Source organism: Ceratotherium simum, chromosome 35 (assembly GCF_057802395.1).
Source record: "Ceratotherium simum simum isolate JZ-2026a chromosome 35, ASM5780239v1, whole genome shotgun sequence".
In the NCBI taxonomy this organism is placed as follows: Eukaryota; Metazoa; Chordata; class Mammalia; order Perissodactyla; family Rhinocerotidae; genus Ceratotherium; species Ceratotherium simum.
The window spans coordinates 18,258,575-18,279,990 of NC_141934.1; the positions used below are offsets into that span (position 1 = coordinate 18,258,575).

General features: G+C 49.1%; 1 protein-coding gene across 8 annotated transcripts in view; it reads right to left on the reverse strand.

Moving 5' to 3' along the window:
- Positions 1-386: 386 nt before the first annotated feature.
- RNFT2 (ring finger protein, transmembrane 2) overlaps positions 387-21,416 on the reverse strand; it is a 67,610-nt gene continuing 46,580 nt past the window's right edge. For 5 of the 8 annotated variants that reach the window (XM_087424151.1, XM_087424149.1, XM_087424150.1 and 2 more), the window contains 4 exons: positions 12,526-12,675; positions 11,124-11,189; positions 10,888-10,992; positions 387-4,506 (listed from right to left, as the gene is read on the reverse strand). In XM_087424151.1, the coding sequence (XP_087280277.1) occupies positions 4,183-4,506; positions 10,888-10,992; positions 11,124-11,189; positions 12,526-12,675 (645 nt within the window). In that variant the 3' untranslated portion in view covers positions 387-4,182. The remainder of the gene's footprint in view (positions 4,507-10,887; positions 10,993-11,123; positions 11,190-12,525; positions 12,676-21,416) is intronic. The other 3 variants (XM_087424152.1, XM_087424153.1, XM_087424154.1) reach the window with 3 other exon arrangements.

The window sequence follows — 21,416 nt, forward strand, 5'->3', positions numbered from 1 at the left end:
GGCCACACACTCACTCACCTCCCTTCTCTGTCGTATTCCCGAGAACTCTGTGGGGAGGGTTGGTCTGAACGGTACCCCTGGGTGGGCAGCAGGTTGGGGGACCTTGCCCAGTAGTTCAAGGTCAGCGCACAGAACCACCATTTATGCGTGGCACCATGTGGCTAGCTAAGGAGCCTGCAGACTGATGGGCCCCTCTGGGTGGGGTGCTTCCACCCGCATTCACCTGGTCTCAGATGTACCAAGAGACCAAGTTCTAGTCTCTTCCTGAGAATGGTAGGTGGAGGACAGGTTGTGTTTCTAGATAATAGACCCTCTCTTTTTCCTTGGGGACCCACTCCTTCCCCACTCTCAGTCCATGTGACTTAAAGGGGTTGACTCCACCCTCCCACCTACCCCTGTCCCCACCATCAGGGCTCAACACTCGACCCAGGCCTGGCCAACTCTCTGAGTCCCAACGGCTAAAGTGACTGGTTTGGGGACAAACTAATGACAGTCAACCTCAGGACTCCTGCTGGAGCTTTGGGGGAAGCAGAAGCTCTCTTTGCTGGGGTTGTGAAGCTGACAGAACATAAGCATAGAGCTCCTAAAGGCCATCTTACCACCACGTGGGATCTGACTGCCTAAAATCAAACTGTCTCAAAGGAAAACAGAATTGAGGGATGGAAAGACACGATTCTAATAGCATCACTGGAGCTCCTGAATCCAGCTGTACCTGAAGCCCACACTGTTACTCGAACCAAATCAAGTTCTTTTATTTAAGCCACATTTGAGTTGGTTTTCAAATGACTGCAACCAAAAGGTTCTACCTGATGACGATTTTGTGGCTGGCTTCATAATGTTGCCCTGAGAGGCATGAATTGTCAGCTAATGCTGTTAATTTACATTTCAAATATCCATCATAATCTGGCACCTGGGCAAACCCTTCTGGAGTCAGATGATACATTCTGGGTCCATACGTGCTATATTAACCACCGTAGTGGGCACTGTACATGCCACATGGAGCTCCCCTGTGATCCCTTCTACCAGTTCTGTGTCCCATCCCGCACCTTTGTGCACTTTGCTGGCACCTGACACCTCCAGTTTAGGGCTTCCTCAATGGAGAGCCTGAGTGCCTGAGAGATTCCTTGTCACCATCAACCCATAGCCAAGGACTGACAGTGTGGGTGGGAGTACAAACACCCCGGGGGCAGGACAAACTCTGAGATGCAGAGCTCCAGAGCTCCCTGTGGGACCAAGCTGAGCTGGGACTTCACAAGTTGCCCTCTTGTTTGGCTTCTTCCCCCTCTCTCTTCTGTTTCACTCATTCCCTTACTGGTTTCTCCTGGGAGCACTTCCTTGTTAAATCACGTGCAACTCAACCAGCTCTGCTTTGAGGAGAAACGTAACATCAGATCACCACCCACTGCATGAAGTGCTTCTTCGCATGTGTCCAAAACAGTCCCACCTGGCTTCAAGAGGTGAACAGGGACTCAAGACCATGAACGTCAATTTCGTCAACAGATGATATTTATTGGCAGAAAGGAACTTAGGGGGCGTTAAAAACACCAAAGACGGCTCACCAAAGCCCAGAACAAAAGTACTAAAAGATTCCAGGACCCGCTTTACAGTTCCTCTTTCCAACCCCGAGTCTTGGTGGCCTGGATGTCTCCCAATGCCTCGCACACTCTCCTCTCAGGAAGGTGAGGAACCTGTTACATCCAGGTCCAAGGTTGCCCTTCTATTCTCTCACATTTATTATGCTCGAGATCTTTAAGAGGGCCATTTCCAAGGACTTCGTGGAACTTGAGTCAGTGAATCATAAAATATTAAGAGAAAGATACTCCGATCTGATACTCAGTGACTCCTGCTTATAACACATGAGCTGCAGAGCCAAGATGGGTGAAGGAGAGTGGCTTTGTTCTTCCTTTCCCACGGTGGCTCTTGGCTGCCTTTACACTCGTGTTGGGGAATACACGTAGCCTGGTGTTTGGAAAACTCTGCGCTGGCCACTGTTCCTCCCAGAGCAGAAGTTAAATCCTCCTACTCAAAAGAAAGCCTCCAGGTGGGACTTTCCCCTGGAAGCTTGGGAATGAATAAATAAAATCCTACACTAAACTATCTCACCTGTCCCCGAGTGTCCCCGACATGAGACACTCTTCATAGTATCAGAGGTATGACTTGTTATTTTCAGAACCTTAGATTTTTTCCGGTGGCACAAGTGTAATTGACAAAACCATTGGGGTAATCACCAGTAATCTACATTGTTAGTTTCCCTGGGTCTAGCAGATAATACACTAGGTTTTGTCACCCTCCAGAAGGCTACAGGGAAGGGAAGTGACTTCCCAAAGCCACGCAGAGTCTGGAATCAGAATTCCAGGCCTGACTCCCGACAGACTGCGCTATCTGCTCCGTCACATGCTGGCACTTTAATAAGTCTTCTCCAGCTCCAATTTCTCGTGCCTCTTTGATGGCGTCTGCAGGCAGGGCCATCTTGCTGATAAAAACCAGTTGCAAAAGCTCCTGTTGCCTCCCTTCGGTTGTTCCTCGAGGCAGGGGGAACAGAGCAGCCACGTCCACCCGTCCCCACGTCCCTCCGCTTCCCCTTTCGACTTGATTATCCAGGCAAGTGGGACTGTAACAGCACAGCCATTGCCATAGTAACAGAGCTTGAAAGACGCCACGCTGCCCTGGAAGGGATGTCTTGCTGGGTACCAGGAAAGAGCCAGGGATGTCAGGCAAAGGAAAAGGTCCTGGCTTGATAGCACATAAAGGCCAATGTTCTGAATCTATTGGGGATGGGGAGGGCATGTTAATATTGGCTGAGAGAGAGGTGGCAGCAAGGCTCCCACCATTTCTCCTGGCGCTTTCTTGCTAATCTGCTCACTAGCCACACAGATTGCTTTCTCTGCAATGCCGCTGGCGCTAGCCCATTGTGCTGAGGTTGACAATGAAAGAAGAGACTTGGACAGGGGTAGAGCAGGCAAGATTCCAGTGACTTCTAAGTGATCACCCGTGCCATCTCCTCCCAGATTTCAAAGCAGGGATGTCTCATGGGGGCAGAAGTTGTTCTGTTATAGATTAGTAACTCTGGTATAGAGATTATAGAAACACTGGTGGCTACTGTGCTCTGCGCCACCACCCTGGCTTGTAGAAAAATCCATAACATGGATTGTTTTTTTGCTCTGAAGGCTACCGGGGTGAAGGTGATGTCCCCAGGAGCTGTTGACAAGCCTGCGACTTAAGTGAGGGAGAGGACAAGAACAGAAGGAGGAGGAAAGAAATAAAGATGAGTGGGGAGACCCAGGGACACCTGCGTCTGGACCAAAGCTGGCCTTTCTTGATATCCAAACGTGATGGAGCATCCCAGCGGGAGCCCAGCAAAACAGCAATCTTATGGACCAAGTCTTTCCACGGCCCAGCCACAGCTAGATTTCAGGAGTCAGCATTCTCAGTGCAGTCCAAATCGAAGATGCTATGCACCTGCGCACTGATGGGCATCAAAATCACCTCTCGTGCTGTTAAAAACCATGTCTGCTGGGCTGAGCAGTGGGTCCGCATGGTGGTTGGGAGTGGGGGCTCTGAAGCCAGCCAAGCCCAGGCTGGAAACTCGGTCCACCGTTGCTCGCTGGGGGACCCTGGGAAAGGTGCCACATGGAGCTCTGTGCTGGAAACTCAGTCCACCATCGCTCACTGGCAGACCCTGGGAAAAGTACCACATGGAGCTCTGTGCCTCAGTTTCCTCGTCTGTAAAACGGAGGAAACAGCAGTACCTCCACCACAGGGCTGTGAGGGTTATAGGAGGTCACCAAGCAGGAGGCTCGATGCCGTGCCTGGCTCACACTAAGTGTGTGGTACACTAGTTACTGTGGGGATCAGGTGGGGCCCAGCACTTGTATTGGAAAATACTTCACAGTGGTTCTAATCTGCAGACCTGGGCAATTTGAGAGGGGTGGGGCGGGTGTGATCTCCAGGCCCCTCCCCAGTTTGCAGCATCGGGGTGCAACATTAGGCCACCACGAGTTAAAATAACTGACAGATGGGACTTGTCTGTTACCGGTTCCTTGACTTGGAGAGGGGATGGGGAGACCTACCTGGGCGGAGACCAAGTGTGAGTCAGAGGCTTCCCCGTCTGCAGGGGAAGGATGCACACACTATGCACTGAACGAGACAGGGAGGTGCAGGTTGGGGGGCAGGGGCCCGGCTTTAGGGGAAGAGGTGGAGAAAGGCGGGAGGCAAGAGAGTAAATGCTCGAGGCTGTTCTCCAGGGAGTCCCCAGAGCAGACCCCCATCATCTCCCAGGTGAGCCTCATCGTCAGCCCTAATACACCTGGAAGTGGGCCGACGTGGCTCCGTCCTTCCAGCAGCGCAGGGCATCCACGGCCACCGAGCGGCAGAGCGGGCAGGTGCGCTCCCGGTCCAGCCAGAGGCACAGGCACTCCTCACAGAACACGTGCTGGGGGGACAGCAATCAGGACGACCAGGATGCTTTACTGAGCGTCCGCTACGCGCCCGCCTCTGTCCTAGGAGCTGGAGACATGCAGTGAGCAACACAGACAATTCCGGCCCTCGTGGAGCTTGCAGTCTAGTCATAGAGACAACTGGCAAAATGAATCTCTAAAATGTTGAGGATGTCAGTGGTAAGTGCTAAGACGGGAAAGCAGGGAAGGCAGGTAGCAAGCGCCTGGAAGGGCTGTAATGTTAAACAGGGTGGCCTGGAGGACTTCACTGAGATACTGACATTTAGGTAAAACTTGAAGGAGGGCAAGGAGTGAGCCCTGATATCTGGGAAAAGAGTGCTGCAAGCAGAGGGAACAGCATGTGCAAAGGCCCTGAGGCAGGAGTATGCCTGGTGTGCTGGAGGAACCACAAGGAGAGTGTGGCTGGCGCTGGGGGTGGGGGGTGGGAGGTGGAGATGGGAGGGTACAGATTGTGTAGGGCCTTGTGGGCCACTGTGAGGACTCTGGCTTTTATTCTGAGAGGAGGAGGGAGCCACGGCAGGGCTTTGAGCAGAGGAGTGACTTGGTGTGATTTGCATTTTTAAAAGATCCCTTTGGTGGCTGGGTTGAGAACAGACCACAGGGGTCAAGAGAAATGTAGGGAGATTGGAAACATTCACGGGTTCCACAGTTTTCTGCCTATATAACTTGGACAAGCCATTTAACCTCCCTGTGCCTCAGTTTCCTCACCTGTAAAATAGGGATAAGAGTTCTCCCCTCATAGGAAGATTAACTAACACTAAAAGCACTTAGATATGACAATCAAATGCAGTATATGATTCTTGATTGTATCCTGGATGGGGGGAAAGGCCCTACATGAAGGATATTTTGAAGACAATTGGAAAAATTTGAATATGTATTTTAATACTGGCATTTTATATCAATTTTAAATTTCCTGGGTGTGAGAGTGGAATTATGGTTATGGGAGAGAATGTCCTTGTTTTCGGAGACGTATGCTGAATATTTAGGGATGAACAATCAAAATGTCAGCAACATTCTCAACAGGTTTAGGGGGAAAAATTCACAGAAGAAAAGGCAAACGTAAAACGTTGATGATTAGTGACTCTAGATGAAGGACAAAAGGGTGTTCTTTCTGCTATCCTTCAACTTTTCTGTAGGTTTGAAATTCTTCCAAATAAAAAGTTTGGGGAAAATGATAATATAAGAATCTAAACAATGTTTTTTAAATAAGTAAAATATAAATAAATAAAAAAGAAGGCACTTTGAACAATGCCTGACAAATAGTAAGTGTTCCATAAGTGTTGGCTATTATGACAGTAATAGTTATTATCACATAATGTCTGTTTATTGTTTATTATCTGTCTCTCCATGCCAGACTGTAAGCTTCTTGTAAACCCATTCCTAGCATGGTATGCAGTAGGTGCCAAATTGTGGACAGTGTTCTAATAGAGAATGCCATGATGCTACAGGGGTATGTAACAGAGGGACCAGTCTGATCTAGGGGGAAGTCAAGGAAGGCTTCTTGGAGGTGGCAACACTTCTGTTGAGGCCTGAAGAATGTGTAGGAGTTAACTGGATGAAGAGAGGGGAGAGAATAGAGCATTCTAGGCTGGAGGGAACAGCTGTGCAAAGCTCCAGAGATGGGAAGGCGTTTGAGGCACTCAAGGATGGCCAATGTGGCCACAGTGAGGTGGGTGTAGGGGTGTGGGGGTGAGGAGGTGAGCAGGCCACGCAGAGCCTTGAAGGCCACGCCCAGATTCTCACCCTGGTCTGAAGGGCAGGACCCAGGGGTCAGCAGGCCCAGCAGCCGCCCAGGAGGCAGTGGCTGCTACTGCGTATGCCCACTGACCAGCCCAAGCCTGCACAGTCGGGACTCTGTAAATGGAGCTGACAAATGAATGCCTTCTGGGGCAGGTCAGCTGGGAGATTCTGGAGACGCTGGGATGATTAAGACCTAGCCCCAGCCCTCCAGCAGCTCACGGTCTCCTCCTCAGAGAATTAGGCAGGACAGAATCTGGTGCCAAATTAGGAGATTCGAAGAACACAAGCCCACCCAGGGGCCAGGCTGGAGTTCATGACCCTGGACTGCCTCCAGCACCTGGAGAAAGGACGAGCCCCTTCGGGCTGGGAAGTGTAGGTTGGGTGGGTTGATGGTCACGGAATGCAGGAGACACTGGATTGTTAACAGCTCTCTGGCTGTGCCTCCCGGAGCACAGAGTGGGGCAAGGAGCCCCTGGGGTTGGGTGCCCCCCCACCCTCACCCCGAGTTCCAACCAGACTCCCCAGGTCTTGCTCAAAGATCCAGAGCAGGCTTTCTGAGCCCGTCTCCTTCTCTGTAAAATAGGGTTACTATTTCCCACACAAGGTGACTGTACGGATGGAGACAGGTAAAGCCTGCCCTAGAGCATCAAGCGGGGGCACCTCTAAGCACAAAACCAACCAGAGTCGCTATTCTCTTATCCTCTTTCCTTTATATTGTCAACACTCAAAAAAACAAACTCGTAGTGACCAAGAACTAGAGGGCAGGGGCCGGCCCCGTGGCTTAGCGGTTGAGTGCGCACGCTCCGCTACTGGCGGCCGGGGTTCGGATCCCGGGCGCGCACTGACGCACCGCTTCTCCGGCCATGCTGAGGCCGCGTCCCACATACAGCAACTAGAAGGACGTGCAACTATGACGTACAACTATCTACTGGGGCTTTGGGGAAAAAAAAAGGAGGAGGATTGGCAATAGATGTTAGCTCAGAGCTGGTCTTCCTCAGCAAAAAGAGGAGGATTAGCATGGATGTTAGCTCAGGGCTGATCTTCCTCACAAATAAATAAATAAATAAATAAACTGTTAAAAAAAAAAAAAAAAGAACTGGAGGGCAGTTTGTTCTCTAACATGCTCTGACTCTTCTCTTTGGCAAGGGGTCCTTTTAAATAAGCCAAGTTTCTGACTTTGTGTTCAAAATGCCTGTTCTCTGAGCCCCTGTAGCCTGGCAGGAGGCACGCCATAAATACCATGAGTGACTAACTGGGCAAGTGCACCACCTGAGAGGAGAGCTCTAACCCCTGCGCACGCTCAGTGTCTGCCTGGCCAGCTTCAACTGGCCGTCTGTTTCCCAAGCCCTGGTTCTGGGGGTAATGGTGGGGAGTGGGTGTGAGTGACACACTGAGCTTAATTTGATGACCCTTTGAAGGGGAGACAGGATGTTCCCTTAGCCTAGTGGGCTCTTCATCCATCCACTCATCCATCTGTCCTTATGTTCATCTATCCATTGATCCATCCATCCATCCATCCAACTATCCATCCATCCACCCATTCATTCATCCACCCATCCATTCCCCCCTCTACTCACCTATTCACCACCCATCTGTCCATCCATCTGCCCACGTACCTAGTCATCCACACACTTACACCTCTATCCACCCAGCTTTGCACTCACTCACCCACTCCTCCCCCTGGCCACCATCCATCTCATTCCATTCCTTCCATCCATCCATCCTATTCTTTCCATCCATCCATCCTAATCCTTCCTTCCATCCATCCATCTCTCCCTCCAGACCTCCCTCCCAGCATCCTACTCCATCTATCCTATTCCTTCAGGCCATCCATCCATCCATCCATCCACTCATCCATCCATCCTATTCTTTCCATCCATCCATCCATCCATCCATCCCTCATTTACTGAGTCAGTACTGTGACAAGATAAACAAGACAGACATGGTTGCCACTCTCAAGTTACTTATGATTTGGCAAAGAGGAGACAGACTTTACACAACCAGTTGCCCAGTTAACTATCTAGCTGACAACTGGGCTAAGTGCTATGATGGAAAAACACAGGAATCTGTGAGGCTGTGTAGCTGGAAGCACCAACCAGTCTGGGGAAGCAGAGTCAGGAAAGCATTTATGGAGGAGGTATCACTTGACTCCTTCATTCATTGAGTGCATTTAGGAATTACTGAGGCCCTTTCACCTGCGGAAGTCATCTCTGCCATTCTAGGCCCGGCTCACAGCAGCAGAGCAAGACCAAGACATGTGCAAGGCCTGGTCATGCTTGTGGGCTTCAACCACCACTGGGTGTGGCCGTTGCTCCTAGAGCTGGGACAACGGTGTCTTGTCCAACCCCTCCCTAGAATTCTAATCCAGCACCAGGAGAAGAATGGGAGAGAGACAAGCAGACAGAGGCTTGGAGAGATTGCCAGAACGGAAGAAGAAAGATGTTCACCTTGACGTCATGTTCAAATAATCACTGCTCTTGAGAAGGAAATGCAGATGGCTCTGAAGCATGTGAAAAGATGCTCAACCCTGCTCATAATTAGGGAAAAGCAAATTAAAACTGCACGGAGATGGCATTTGTCACCTGCCAGATTGGCAAAGCTCAAAAAAGGCTTGATAACGCAGAGTGTTGGGTGGGGGGATCGGGAGCAAGAGGCCGTGTCACACTCTACACTGGGAGTGTAAACAGATACACTCTCCATGGAGGGCAATTTAGCAATATCTGTCAAATCTGTATACCCTCTGACCTAGAAATTCCACCGCTAGGAATTTATCCTACCAAGAGCTCGCACATGTGTGAAATGGAACGTGTGCCAATAAGAGCTGATATTAATGGAGCCCTGAGCACGTGCCAGGTGTGGTTCTAAAGGCTTCACTTGAATTAACTCATTTAATCAACATGATGGGCCCAGGTAGGCGTTATAGATCTCCCCATTTCTGATCTCTCATGATAGTCACATTTGTCATAACGAAAGATCAGAAGCTACTAAATGCCCATCAATAGGAGAATGGTTAAACAAATTGTGGTCTATCCACAAAATGGGATGATACGCAAATAAGGAGAAACCTCTTACGACAGATTTTCAAGTCAAAAAGGAAAGATGCAGAATGCGGCTTGGGTAGAATACGCTACAACTTACGACTTTTTGAAAAAGACACGTTCGTGTGTGTATATATATATCTTAAAATTCTATATAGTAGTTCTGAAAGATATAAAGGAAACTGACAACAATGGTTGCCTGTGTGGGTATTTAGGGGGCTGGGGAGCTGGGGACAGGGTAGGAGGCCTGTCACTCTTTCCTTTTTGTATCTTTAAAACATTTTTAAAAACAAACTTTGTATTCTGGAATGATCTGAGACTTACAGAACAGTTGCAAAGATAGTAAGAAAGCCCTTGTATCCCCCTCACCCAGTTTCAGTTCCCCCTAATGTTATCATCTTGCATGACCGTGGCACATTTGTCAAAGCTAAGAAAGCCACACTGATACATTACCATCTGCTACACTCCAGACTTGATTCGGATTTCATCAAACTAGTTTTTCTACTCACGCCCTTTCTCTGCTCCAGGACCCAACCCAGGTCCCACACTGCATTCAGTCATCATGACCCCTTAGTCTCCTTTGTGAATTTTGAGTGGTGCAAATATATTCTCAATTTAAAAATAAATAAAATGAAAAATGAACCTCCTAAAATCCCCAAACAGCAAAAAACTAAGAAATTTGCTGATGCCAAAAAAGGACCCCACCTCCTGCCCTCCTGCCCCCAGAAGGTGGTGGTGGTGGTGGAGGAGGAGGCATATGCTCCCCCATTCCTTCTAGTCCGCAGGCTCTGCCTCTTCCCAAAAGCCTTCCCAACCTGGAACTCCTCGCTCTCTGTCCCGGTCCCCGGGGATGCTGCATGAATCTCTCTTACACAACACTTATCAGCCTGCCTGTTTCATAGTTATTTACGTACGTGCCTGGCTCCCCAAGGAGACCATGAGCTTCCAGAGGCGGGGACAGGGTCTGTGTGCCCTCTGCCTCCCCTCCCCGTGTCTGATAGGATGCTTTGACTCATACGCATTTGCTGAATTGACATCTTAGCCCTGAGGTCAGGAGGAGGGGGAGGAGGAGGGGGGACACATTTACGGAGTTAAAAGGGACTGACCAGCAGTTACTGCTAAGGGTTGGTGACCCACCACTAATAATGAAAACAAAGGGTAATAATAATTATACTGATAATAACAATTATAATAATAGCAACGTTTATGGCTGAATAATTCAAATTTATCTCTTTCAAATTTAGCTCTGAAATGAGATCAGAGATGACCTCATTTCATCATAATAGCTCTTTGAAGCAGGCATTATTATGATACCCATTTTAGAAATGAGAAAAACCAAGGCTCAGGCAGATGGACTGACCCACCCAGGATATTCTGACACGACGTCATACTGAATTTTTCATTTTCTATATTTTACTGATGAAACCGAGGCTCAGAGAGGTGAAGTGACCTGCCCAAGGCCAGCCAGCTAGGAAGAGGCAGAGCGGAGATTGGAACCGGATCTGACTCTCGTCTTGACAACACTGTTCCCAAAGACCCATCCCAAATGCCCGAAGTTTGGTCATGGGACTGGCACGTGGGACTCCCGCATGGGGCAGGGTTTGGGGGTTCCCCAGCCTCAGTCCCCGATAGCCCAGCCCGGCCCTGCTCACCTGGCACATAAGGATCAGAGGCTCCCGGAACTCGGCCTGGCAGATGGCACAGATATCGCCAGCTTCTGTGCACTGCTGCCCTGTGGCCCGGACCCCATAATTCTGCTTGAGGGAGTGGAAAGAGACAAACACAGCGGTGGACCCTCTCTGGAGCGACACGCTCAGAAGCACCGCGAGATCTGGTTCCCGCTCCTGCTTCCTGTGAACTCAGTCGGGAGCATCCGAAACCAACTCACCTGGGAGGTGCAGAGAAGCTTCAGGGCCTTCCTAACTCCGCCCACACGGCCACAGATGTCGAATGACTGAAAGGAGAGCGCGATGATGGCTGAAACGTATCCAAGGGTTGTTCGGGATCTTTGTCACCTCTCCTGAACAACCCCCTGACCCTCTCGTCTTTAACTCCAAATATTTTCAGGGCACTTCCTCCCATTTGGAGCTCCTCATCCCATCAGTTTTGCTTGGCTTTTGTCTTGCTGCCTTACATCAACAGTCTCCCTGCTCTCTGGGCCAGGAGAGCAAATACATGCCATGCATACTGCTTTACCCCCTCCCAAGCCCAGGACAGGCATTGCTAATGGATCACAGCACTCTTCTTCTGAGCCCAGTCAGGGCCTGATAATCCTTCTCCATTCAGCACTCCCATCAGCCACTGCCAGTTGATCAGAATCAACAGGCCAGATAAGCCCCAGTGTCTGACATTGCAAGGATTGCCCAGCTAGTCCTCCTGGGAGGAAGGAAAGAGAAGAAGGCATGCATTCCCCCAGGATTCTCTAAAGTCAGAAATAGAGAAGGGCAAAAAAAGAAGAGGATGTACTTATTGTTAGGGAGGAAAAACTGATTTGTACTAATGATGAAAAGAGAAGTGCTGCACACTGCTCTGTGCAGTTGAGGGGGTGTGCAGTTTAAGAGGAACAGAAAAGAAATCAGTGGCAGTGTGGTCTGCAGGTTAAGAGCTCCAGGCCTTGGAGGCAGCCTGCCTGGCTTGGATGCTCGTTCTGTTATCTCTAGCTGAGCGATGTTGGGCAAGTTACTTCTCTCTGAGCCTCAGTTTCCTCACTCATAAGATGGGAGTAATGATAGTATGTATCTTGAAGCGTTGTTGAGAAGAAGACTATGTGAAAGGATAGCGTATGGTGAGCTTCGTAGGCAAGAAATTAGGGTGGATTTAACCATAAAAAGGAGTTGCAATGCTACAATGTGGATGCACCTCGGAAATATTATGCAAAGTGAAAGAAGCCAGCTACAAAAGGTCAAGGTCACATATTGTCTGATTCCATTTATATGAACTGTCCAGAGTAGGCAAATCCAGAGACAGAAAGACTAGTGATTATCAGGGCTGGGGGGAGGGAAGGGGAGGAACGGGGAGAATCTGCTGAATGGGTACAGGGTTTCTTTCTGGGGTGATGAGAATGTCTTGGAACTAGATAGAGATGGTGGTTGCATAACACTGTGAACCTGCTAAATGCCACTGAATTGTACACTCTAAACCGGTTAGTGGTTAATTTTGTGTTGTGTGACTTCTACCTCAATTAAAAAGAGAGATTAGGGTGGTGATTCCAGGCTCCGCCGTTGCCCCGGGGCCCGGCTAGTGGATGGGGTCTTCCTCAGGCCACCCCCCCAGCCTCAGGGCCCCCTCACCTTGCAGAGGCTGTAGAGAATGACCAGGACCCCTCCGAGGAAGTAGTTGTTGGAGGAGTCGTCGCCCATGATGTATTTATACCACAGCTGGATGGGGACAAGCGATCGGAACAGCTGGCTCAACTCCTCGATGACCAGATAGAACTTCCCCTGCCACCACACAGAAAGCATCAATTACGATTAGCAATAAAGACCCAGAGGACCCAGCTGGGGGGTCCCCAGCCCGAGCAGTAATGACACTCCGGGTCACAGGCAGGCCATTAATCAGCTTTGGAAAGCACTCAGGCCCATTCCTAATGGGCCGGCGATAAGGCCGGGGAGACGTGGCCCCTGCCTGCTGCCCTCACCCGCTGCCCACCAGCCCAGAAGATCAGAGCTCCGAGGATCAGGTTTCCAGGAGTGAGAAACTCTACCCCTCTGGGTGAGGGTTGGAGTATGGGTCATTCCCTGTGCCTGCTGTGGCTTTGAGGGCTCAAAGCCAAACGTGGGGTACAGTCCCTGCCCCCGCACACAGATCACCGTGGTCTCTGGAGGGCTGACCCTGTAGGCATCACAGATGACCACCCTCAGGGGCACAGCAGGATGGACCACAGACGCAGGTAAGCGCAAGTCAAGAGCGGGGGAAGGGGGATCTGCGTTCTCCTTCCCAGCTCCATCATCTACTGCCTCCAAGGAGACAGGATAATATCTGGTGAAAGGATGAGGACTTGGAGACTCAGACGGGGCCAGGTTTGAATCTTATCTTGCTGCATTTCGTGAGCCTCAGTTTCCCCATCTACAGAATGGGAATCACAATTTCCACCTTATAGGATTACACTGATTACAGGAGTTATATAGGAAAGCACCTAGCATCGTGCCTGGCACAGAGCAGTGCTCCACAAATTCTATTTCCCTTCCTCCTTTTTGCCCTTGGACGAGTCCCTCAAGCTTTCTGTGGCCTGTGCTATAAAATGAGATGATAACCCCACCCTGTCATGTCTAATAAAGTTAAACACACACATACTTACGACCCAGCAATTCCACTCCTAGGAAGTACCCGAGAGAAATGAAAACATCTGTCCATTTGTACGCTTAATGTTCATAGCAGCTTTATCCATAATACCCCCGAACTGGAAACATCCCAAATATCCATCAGTGGAAGAATGAATAAACAAATGGTGGTACATTTATACAACAGGACACTACTCAGAGATAAACATGGACAAATGGCCGATATGCACAACAACATGGGTGAATCTCAAGATACTATGTTGAATCAAAGGAGACAGTCATAAAAGAGTATATATTGTGTAATTCTGATTTATATGAAGTCCTAGACTAGGTAACGCTGACCTGGAGTGACAGCAATCAGATCAGTAGTTGCCTGGGGTGAGGAGGGAGGACCAACCGCAAGGAGACATCAAGGAATTTTGAGGAATGATAGAAATATTTCATATCGTGATTGGGAAGGTGGTTACATGGGTGGGTACACTTTCCAAAACTCATTGAAATATATGCTTCAAATCTGTGCATTTTATTGAATTTAAATTATACCTCAATAAAGATGATTAAAACAAATGAACAATCCAACACAGAAACAAACAGCCCCACCCCAGGCATGCATCGCCTTAAAAAGGAAATAATCTTTGCACCAATTCTACTTGTCTAGGAATTTACCCTAACAAAATAATCAGGGACGTGTGCTAAGATGTGTTGATAGGAATAGTCACTGTAGCATTCTTTGTAACATTATAAACAAAAACAAGTAACAAACTAAATGTACAAAAAGAGCATCTCATTTTCGTGGTAGAGATCCATAATGGAAAGCCATACAGCCATTCAAATATTATCCTGAAAAATAGCGACTTTACAGTGACAAAACCCAGCACATACCACATTAACCAAGTGATCAAGGTTAACATCCCCAGCAATAGGTCATAGGGACAGCCTGAACCCCCTGACAGGATGCACTGAGAGGGACACAGTATCACGTCTGTGGTTTTCTGGTCAAAACCTCACAACCTCAATTGAATCATGAAAACAGAGACAAATGCAAACTGAGGGACATTCTACAAAATAACTGTCCAGCACTCTTCAAAAGTGTCAGGGTCACGAAAGACAAGGAAAAGACCAAGGAACTGTCAGATCAGAGAGGATTACGGAGACATGACAAATAAATACAACATGGGATCTTGGATTTGCTCCTAGACTAGGAAAAAGACGTTAGTGGGAAAATTGGCAAAATCTGAATGCGGTCTGTAGTTTAGTTAATATTAACGGTTTCGATGTTAACTTCCTGGCTTTGCTAATTGTACTATGGTGGCATCAGATGGTGACATTAGGGGAAGCTGGGTGAATGGTCTACGGGAATTCTCTGTACTATTTTTGCAACTTTTCCTTTAAGTCTAAAATCATTTCAAAATAAAAAGTTAAAAAAGCAATCATCCTGGCGAAGAATATCTATTGACCCAGGGACATGTTCACATTACAGTTCCAAGGGGAAAAGATGCAGAAAGCAGAAATACTCATTTTCTTTGTGTTGTTCTGCCTGTTTCAATTTTTTTGTACCGAGCATATAATATGTTTAAATTAAAGGGAAAAAATGGTTTTAAAAATATGTTGCGTATCCGTCCAATGGATGATGTGCGGGATGCGGATGGAGACTTTACATCCACCCAGTTATGTTCCGCCTTGATGGGCTGGGCACAGGTCACTCAGCAGGGGACCCCTTCCATCTGTTAAGGACCAAGGAAGGGCATCCAGTCCTCCACTCACCCCAAAGCCCGACCTTTGTGACTGTTTGTCACAATTGTGAGGTCATCATTTTCCCAGGGGCCCCTCCAGACTCCTAGCAGTCCCTGACCCGCAGAAATATTCCCTGGAGGGCAATGCTGATTTCCCTCTGGAGCCTGTGGGAAGGTGGAGGTGACTGGGGAGCAGAGATGTGGAGGACGGCCACCAGGTTTCTTTTACAGGCCACTGGTGCTGGAGCCATGGTGCGGCAGCTCAATGGATGGCTGGGCTGCCCAACGCTGTCCACGTCCCGACAGCAGGCCCCAGGCTCTGCAGAACACCCATGCTGTGAGCTTTGTTTTCCTGAACCACCCAACCTCAGCTGCCCCATGCTTCCCTCACTGCTCTCAACTGTTGTCACCCAGGGTCTCTCAACTACTGCATGTTCTGTCTCATTCCGGACCAACAGCCCAGTCTCTCCCAACTTCCAACTTTAACTTGCTTTTGTCACTCCTCCTTGAATTTAGTGCACCTCCAAAGAACTTTCCTTTCCTGTCTTACTTTCCTCCTCCTCTCCCACCCATGCAGCCATCCGTCCACGCATCATGCATCCATCCATGCATCCATCCACGCATCCGCCTTTCCTTTCTTCCTTCCCTCCTTCCTTCTTTCCCTCCCATCCATTGATGCTTCCTCTCTTCCCTCCCTCTCTCCCTTCCTTCCATTACTGGACACCTACTATGTACCAGGCACAGCGCTAGGCTCTGGTGATACTAAGATAACGAAGATCTCATCCTTGTCCTCAGGGAGCTCATTACCCAATGAGGAAGAACTCATTGGTGGTAGAACTCTGCCAGAAGTAAGCACGAGGGGGCCCCAGAATTGAGGCATGGGGAGGGAGTGGCGGTGGAGGACTGATTAGGTAAGGCTTCTAAGAGAAGGTATCATCGAAGCCAATCTTAAAAGTCTTGCTACTCAAAGTATGGTCCGTGGACCAACAGTGTCAGCATCACCTGGGAGCTTGTAGGAAATGCAAAATCTCAGGCCTCACCCCAGACCTACTGAATCAGAATCTACAACTGAACAAGGTTTTCAGGTGATCTGTGTGCACGTTCAAGTTTGAGAAGCACCATTTTAATAGGTAAGTAGGAACCAGCCTGGGGAAGAAACTGTGGGGAGGATGAGGGAGGAGAAGGTGTTCCAGAAGCCCAGAGGTGACAGAAAGGATGGTCAATGGCCCTGGGCCACCTTGGTGGGCAGCCTCCTGCTCAGTCTGCCTGGCCTCACGGTGGGTGAGGACACGGCCCCCTCATGAAAGGTCCTATGTCCCTGTGTCTCTGGGAACTCCTGCAGGCTGGCATCCTGCTGACTCTGGGGACAGACCCTGCTGTCTCCTCTCAGGCTAACCTACCACCAGCTTGGCTTGCTGGTTAAGAGTGCAGCCTCGGGAGCCAGACAGCCTGGGGTCAGATGCTGTGGCACACCACCTTATTATTACTGCTCTTATTTAGCCTTGGTCACTATCATTGGATCCCCCAATTCTCAGGCTCCATTAGCTGTGGGCTGGTCCCCTGGTCCAGCCACCAAGCTTCCTACTTGCCTGCTGAGAGGGTCTAGAACAGGAGCCAGCAATCTTTCCCCGCAAAAGGCCAGAGACTGAATACTTTGGCCTTGAGGTCATACAGTCTTGGTCACAACTATTTCCCTCTGATTCTGAAGCACGAAATCAGCTACAGATGATAGGTGAACGAATAGGCATGGCTGCGTTCCAATAAAACTTCATTTATAAAAACGGGTGTTGGACGTATTTGATCTGTGGCCCGTGGTTTGCCAACCCCCGGTCTAGAACATCAGAACCGAGATGAGTCAGGTCATGATGGGGACTCCAACACATTCCCAGAACTTCAGAGCAGGCTCAGGTACCAGCTCCTAGGCCCTTCTCTCAGCAGCTTCACTACGTAGACCTAGCTCTTCCTCTGCAGACAGGACTCCGGGCCCCCCACTCTTTGCTGAGCTAACACCTGTTCATCTTTTAGGTTTCAGCTGTCACCTCCAATGAAAGCCTTCCCCAACTCCTTAATTAAATTGGGTGCTCCTGTCACATCTTCTAAATCACTCCTTCAGAGCACTTCTCATAATATTTAAAAAGAAATTTTAGGATCTGTCTCCCCCACTGGACTATAAGCCCCGTAAGTGTGAAGATAATCTGGCTCCTGGTCGTATCCCCAGCATCGAGCACACAGTAGGTACTCATTTAATAACTGGGGACCTTCAAAGCTAAAGATTCCACCCTCATTACTCACATCCACTTCCTAGAGTTTGCTGATGGAGGAGAGTTGGAACATCGAAGAGAGAACTTCTCTTTATAAGCAAGCACCAATGTCACAAAAAATAAGATAAAGGGAGTCAGCGCCTGTGTGGCAGCGTGCTAAGGTAGCAATTAGCTGCGGGGGGTGGGCCACTTGGAGAAGGAGAGAAACCACCAGGGAAAACTGGGCATATCCCAGTGAAACCATCTCTCTCTAATTAAGCAGTTTTATAATTCCAGGTTTCTTAAGCGTGTTATTTCTGACGACCACCAAATGGAAAGTGTGGTTTTTCTGGGGTGTCAGAGAACAAGGAAAGCCATCAGATTATGAGCCGTCTGGCCTCCCCGCCACCCGTGAAGGGGGAACAGTAGCAACTGCCAGAGGACTGCGGCGGCGCGGAGAGTTCTCTGCCGGGATTCTGGTAAAGGGGCGGGAGGGCGGATTCTCTTCTGACTGCCTTACTGCTGGGATGCAGGTGGGAGAAGCAGTGAAATGGGAAACAAGGAAACAACGGAGGGCTGACTCTGGAAAAGGCTGGTAAATGAAGGAGAGTAGGATGCTGGGAAGCAGAAGAAATGAATAGAGAAGGAGAATTTTTGAGAATGTGCCTACATGGGAAAGATGATTTGAAGAATTATGGGGGTGAGGAGGAAGGGAGGCAAGACATAAGCAGATAATTGTCTGCAGCGTAAATGTTTCAAGAGTGGATAGACAGGGACGAAAGATTTTTTTCTGTGTCAGGATTAAGAATGAATATTCATACAGCTTTGCCTGTTTACGAATTTCTTTCATACACTTTTTCTCAGCTACAGAAGCGGGGCAGCTCAGTGGTGAAGGGCATGGGATTTGAGGCTCCAAGGTCAGATCTGCCACCTACTAAATTGGTTGATTTTGGACAATAATTTAACCTCTCTGAGCCTCAGTTTCCTCATCTGTAAATGGGGTTGAATACATAAATACATTATATATATATATACACACACACATACACACACACATACATACATACACCACACACACACAGTGGTGTGCTGGCAAATCAGCTTTCTGGAAAACAAAAAAAAAAGGCCCTGATTGTGTGTTCACTAATTTCTGTGGTGTAAATACTCCCACAAGGCCAATTTCAAGCTACCAAGGGTTTAACAACTGCTCATGAATTTCCTGAAAATTTAACCATCGGCTCTCACAAGCCGGTGTAACCTGGTTCCAATACACCAGGGTGATTGTAAGGATTAAATGAGCAAATGAACCTAAAATATGGGTACCCAGGAAGGGCCTGGTACATGATAAGAGCTAGTAAGGAACCTCAGGATAATCCAGAGATGTGGGCATTGTTACTGTCACCTTCCTTTAGTGACGAGAAGCCTCAGGTCCAGAAGAACTAAGGAACACTAGAATGAGGCAGAAGTCCCATCTGGGACCTCCAAGCCCAGGCCTTACGTGCCCAGCAAGGCACCCAGCCAACAGCGAGAACGGAGGCCCCAGACACAGCACCTGGGCAAGTCCCTCCAGCCATTTCAGCCAAGGCATCAGACCTGCGAGGGAAGAAGCCATGTGGGGGGGTCCCGCCCCAGGAGACACCACGTGGAGACCAGCTGTCCCCAGCGTGCCCTAACTGAACTCGTGGCCCATGGAATCGTGAGGAAAAAGAAAACGGTTGTTGTTTGAAGCCAAAAAAAGAGAAAGAAAAAGAACAAAAAAAGAACTAAGGTACTCATCTAAGGCTGCTCAGCTGGTAGTACATATTGAATTGTGTCCCCGCAAAATTCATCTGTTGAAGCCCTAACCCCCAGTGTGATGGTATTTGTAGGCAGGGCCTTTGGGAGGTGATTCGGTTATGAGGGTGGACCTCATGAATGGGATTTGTGCTCCTAGAGGAAAAGGCATGAGAGCATTCTCTCTCTCTCCCTCGCCCTCTTTCTCCCGCTCTCTCCCTTCCTCTCTCTCCTTCTCCCTCCCTCTCTCCCCTCTCTCCCTCTCCCTCTCTCTCCTTCTGTCTCTCTCTCCCTCTCTCTCCCCCTCCCTCTCTCTCCCTCCCTCTCCCTCCCTCTCTCTCCTCCTCTCCCTCCCTCTCCCCCTCCTCTCTCCCCTCCCTCTCCCTCCCCTTTCTCTCTCCCTCTCTCTCTCTCCTCTCTCTCCCTCTCCCCCTCCTTCTCTCCCTCCCCTCTCTCCCTCTCTCCCTCTCTCCCTCCCTCTCTCTCTCCCTTTCTCTCTCCCTCCCTCTCCCTCTCCCTTTCTCTCTCCCTCCCTCTCTCCCTCTCTCCCTCCCTCTCCCTCCCTCCCTCTCTCCCCTCTCTCCCTCTCTCTCCTTCTCTCTCTCTCTCTCCCTCCCTCTCTCCTCTCTCTCCCTCTCCCTCTCTCCCTCTCTCCCTCTCCCTCCCTCTCCCTCTCTCCCTCTCTCCCTCCCTCCGCACCATGTGAGGACACAGCAAGAAGGCAGCCATCTGGAAGCCAGGAAGGGGGTCCTCACCAAGAACCGAATCAGCTGGCACCTTGATCTTGGACTTATACCTTCCAGAACTGTGAGAAAATTAATGCTGCTTGAGCCCCCAGTCTGTGGCATTTTATTAGAGCAGCCTGAGTAGATGAATACAGCTGGCAAGTAGCCGACCTGTAATTTGAATGTAGGTCTTCTGTTCTTATCTATTGAATGGTTCAAATCCTGGCCCTGCCATTTTCAAGCTAGGTACTTCCTCTCCCTGTGGAACAGGCCCAGACCCCTGCAATCATCCTTGACTCTCCTCTCTCTCATACATAACCAACATCCAGCTCGTGTACAAATCCCTAACTGACTCCTGCTTCCATCCTTGCCCACTATGGTCTATTCTTCCCACGGCATCCAAAATGAGCTTTTCAAAATACAAGACAGATCAAATCATCCCCTGGTTCAAACCTGCCAATGTCTTCCATCCTGCTCAGTGTGACATCTGCAACCCTTACCATGTCCTCCAGGTCCTATAAGATACCCGCCCACATGTCTGATGGGGCCTGTTTCTCAAAAAAGCCAAGCACAGTCCTGCCTCAGGGCCTTTGCACTTGCTCTTCCCGTCTTCCTGATATCTGCCAGGCTGGCCCCCTCACTTCCTCTCGGGACAAATGTCACCTTGTCAGGAAGGAAGTCTGAACAATGCATACACAATAGAAGCCCTGGGCCCCCCTCTCCTCCCTGGCATCCCCACCCTCGGTGTCCTCTTTCATTTTCTGTATTGCACTCACTCCCCAGCATAGTCTATATTTCTTTGTTAAGAGAATATAAGCTCCTGAAACGTAGGGGCCCTGGGTCTTTCTGACACTACTGTTTCTGTCTGCAGAATGTAGAACAGTGCTTGGCACCAAACAGGATGCTCCATACACATCGGCTGAATGAATGGGCCTCAGTGTCCTCATCTACAAACTGGAGATAATGATAATACGTCCCTCAGAGTGCTGTGATGTTAATCATGGCAAATATATACTCTGAGGGATTATAACTTGCCAGGTGCTGTTCTAAGTACTTTGTATTAGTTCATTTAATCCTTACAACAACCTATGCGATAGGAGCTATCATTATTCTCATTTTACAGAAGAGGAAACCGAGGCACAGAGATGTCAAGTCATTTGCTCAAGGTCACACAGCTGGGAGGTGGCAGAAACAGAATTTGAACCCAGGCAGGCCAGCTCCAGAGGCCACTTTAGAAGTCCTCTCTTGTCAGCAAAATACGTTAACATAGGTAAAGAGCTAAAGATGTGACACTCCACAATATTAAATGTCATCGCTCTATAATCCACATAAACAGAAGCTCTTTAGGGTCTTCAATACTTTTAAAAAGAGGTCCTGAGCCTAAAACGTTTGAGAACCCCTGAGAAAAACCTGGCCCAGAGGACGTCCTC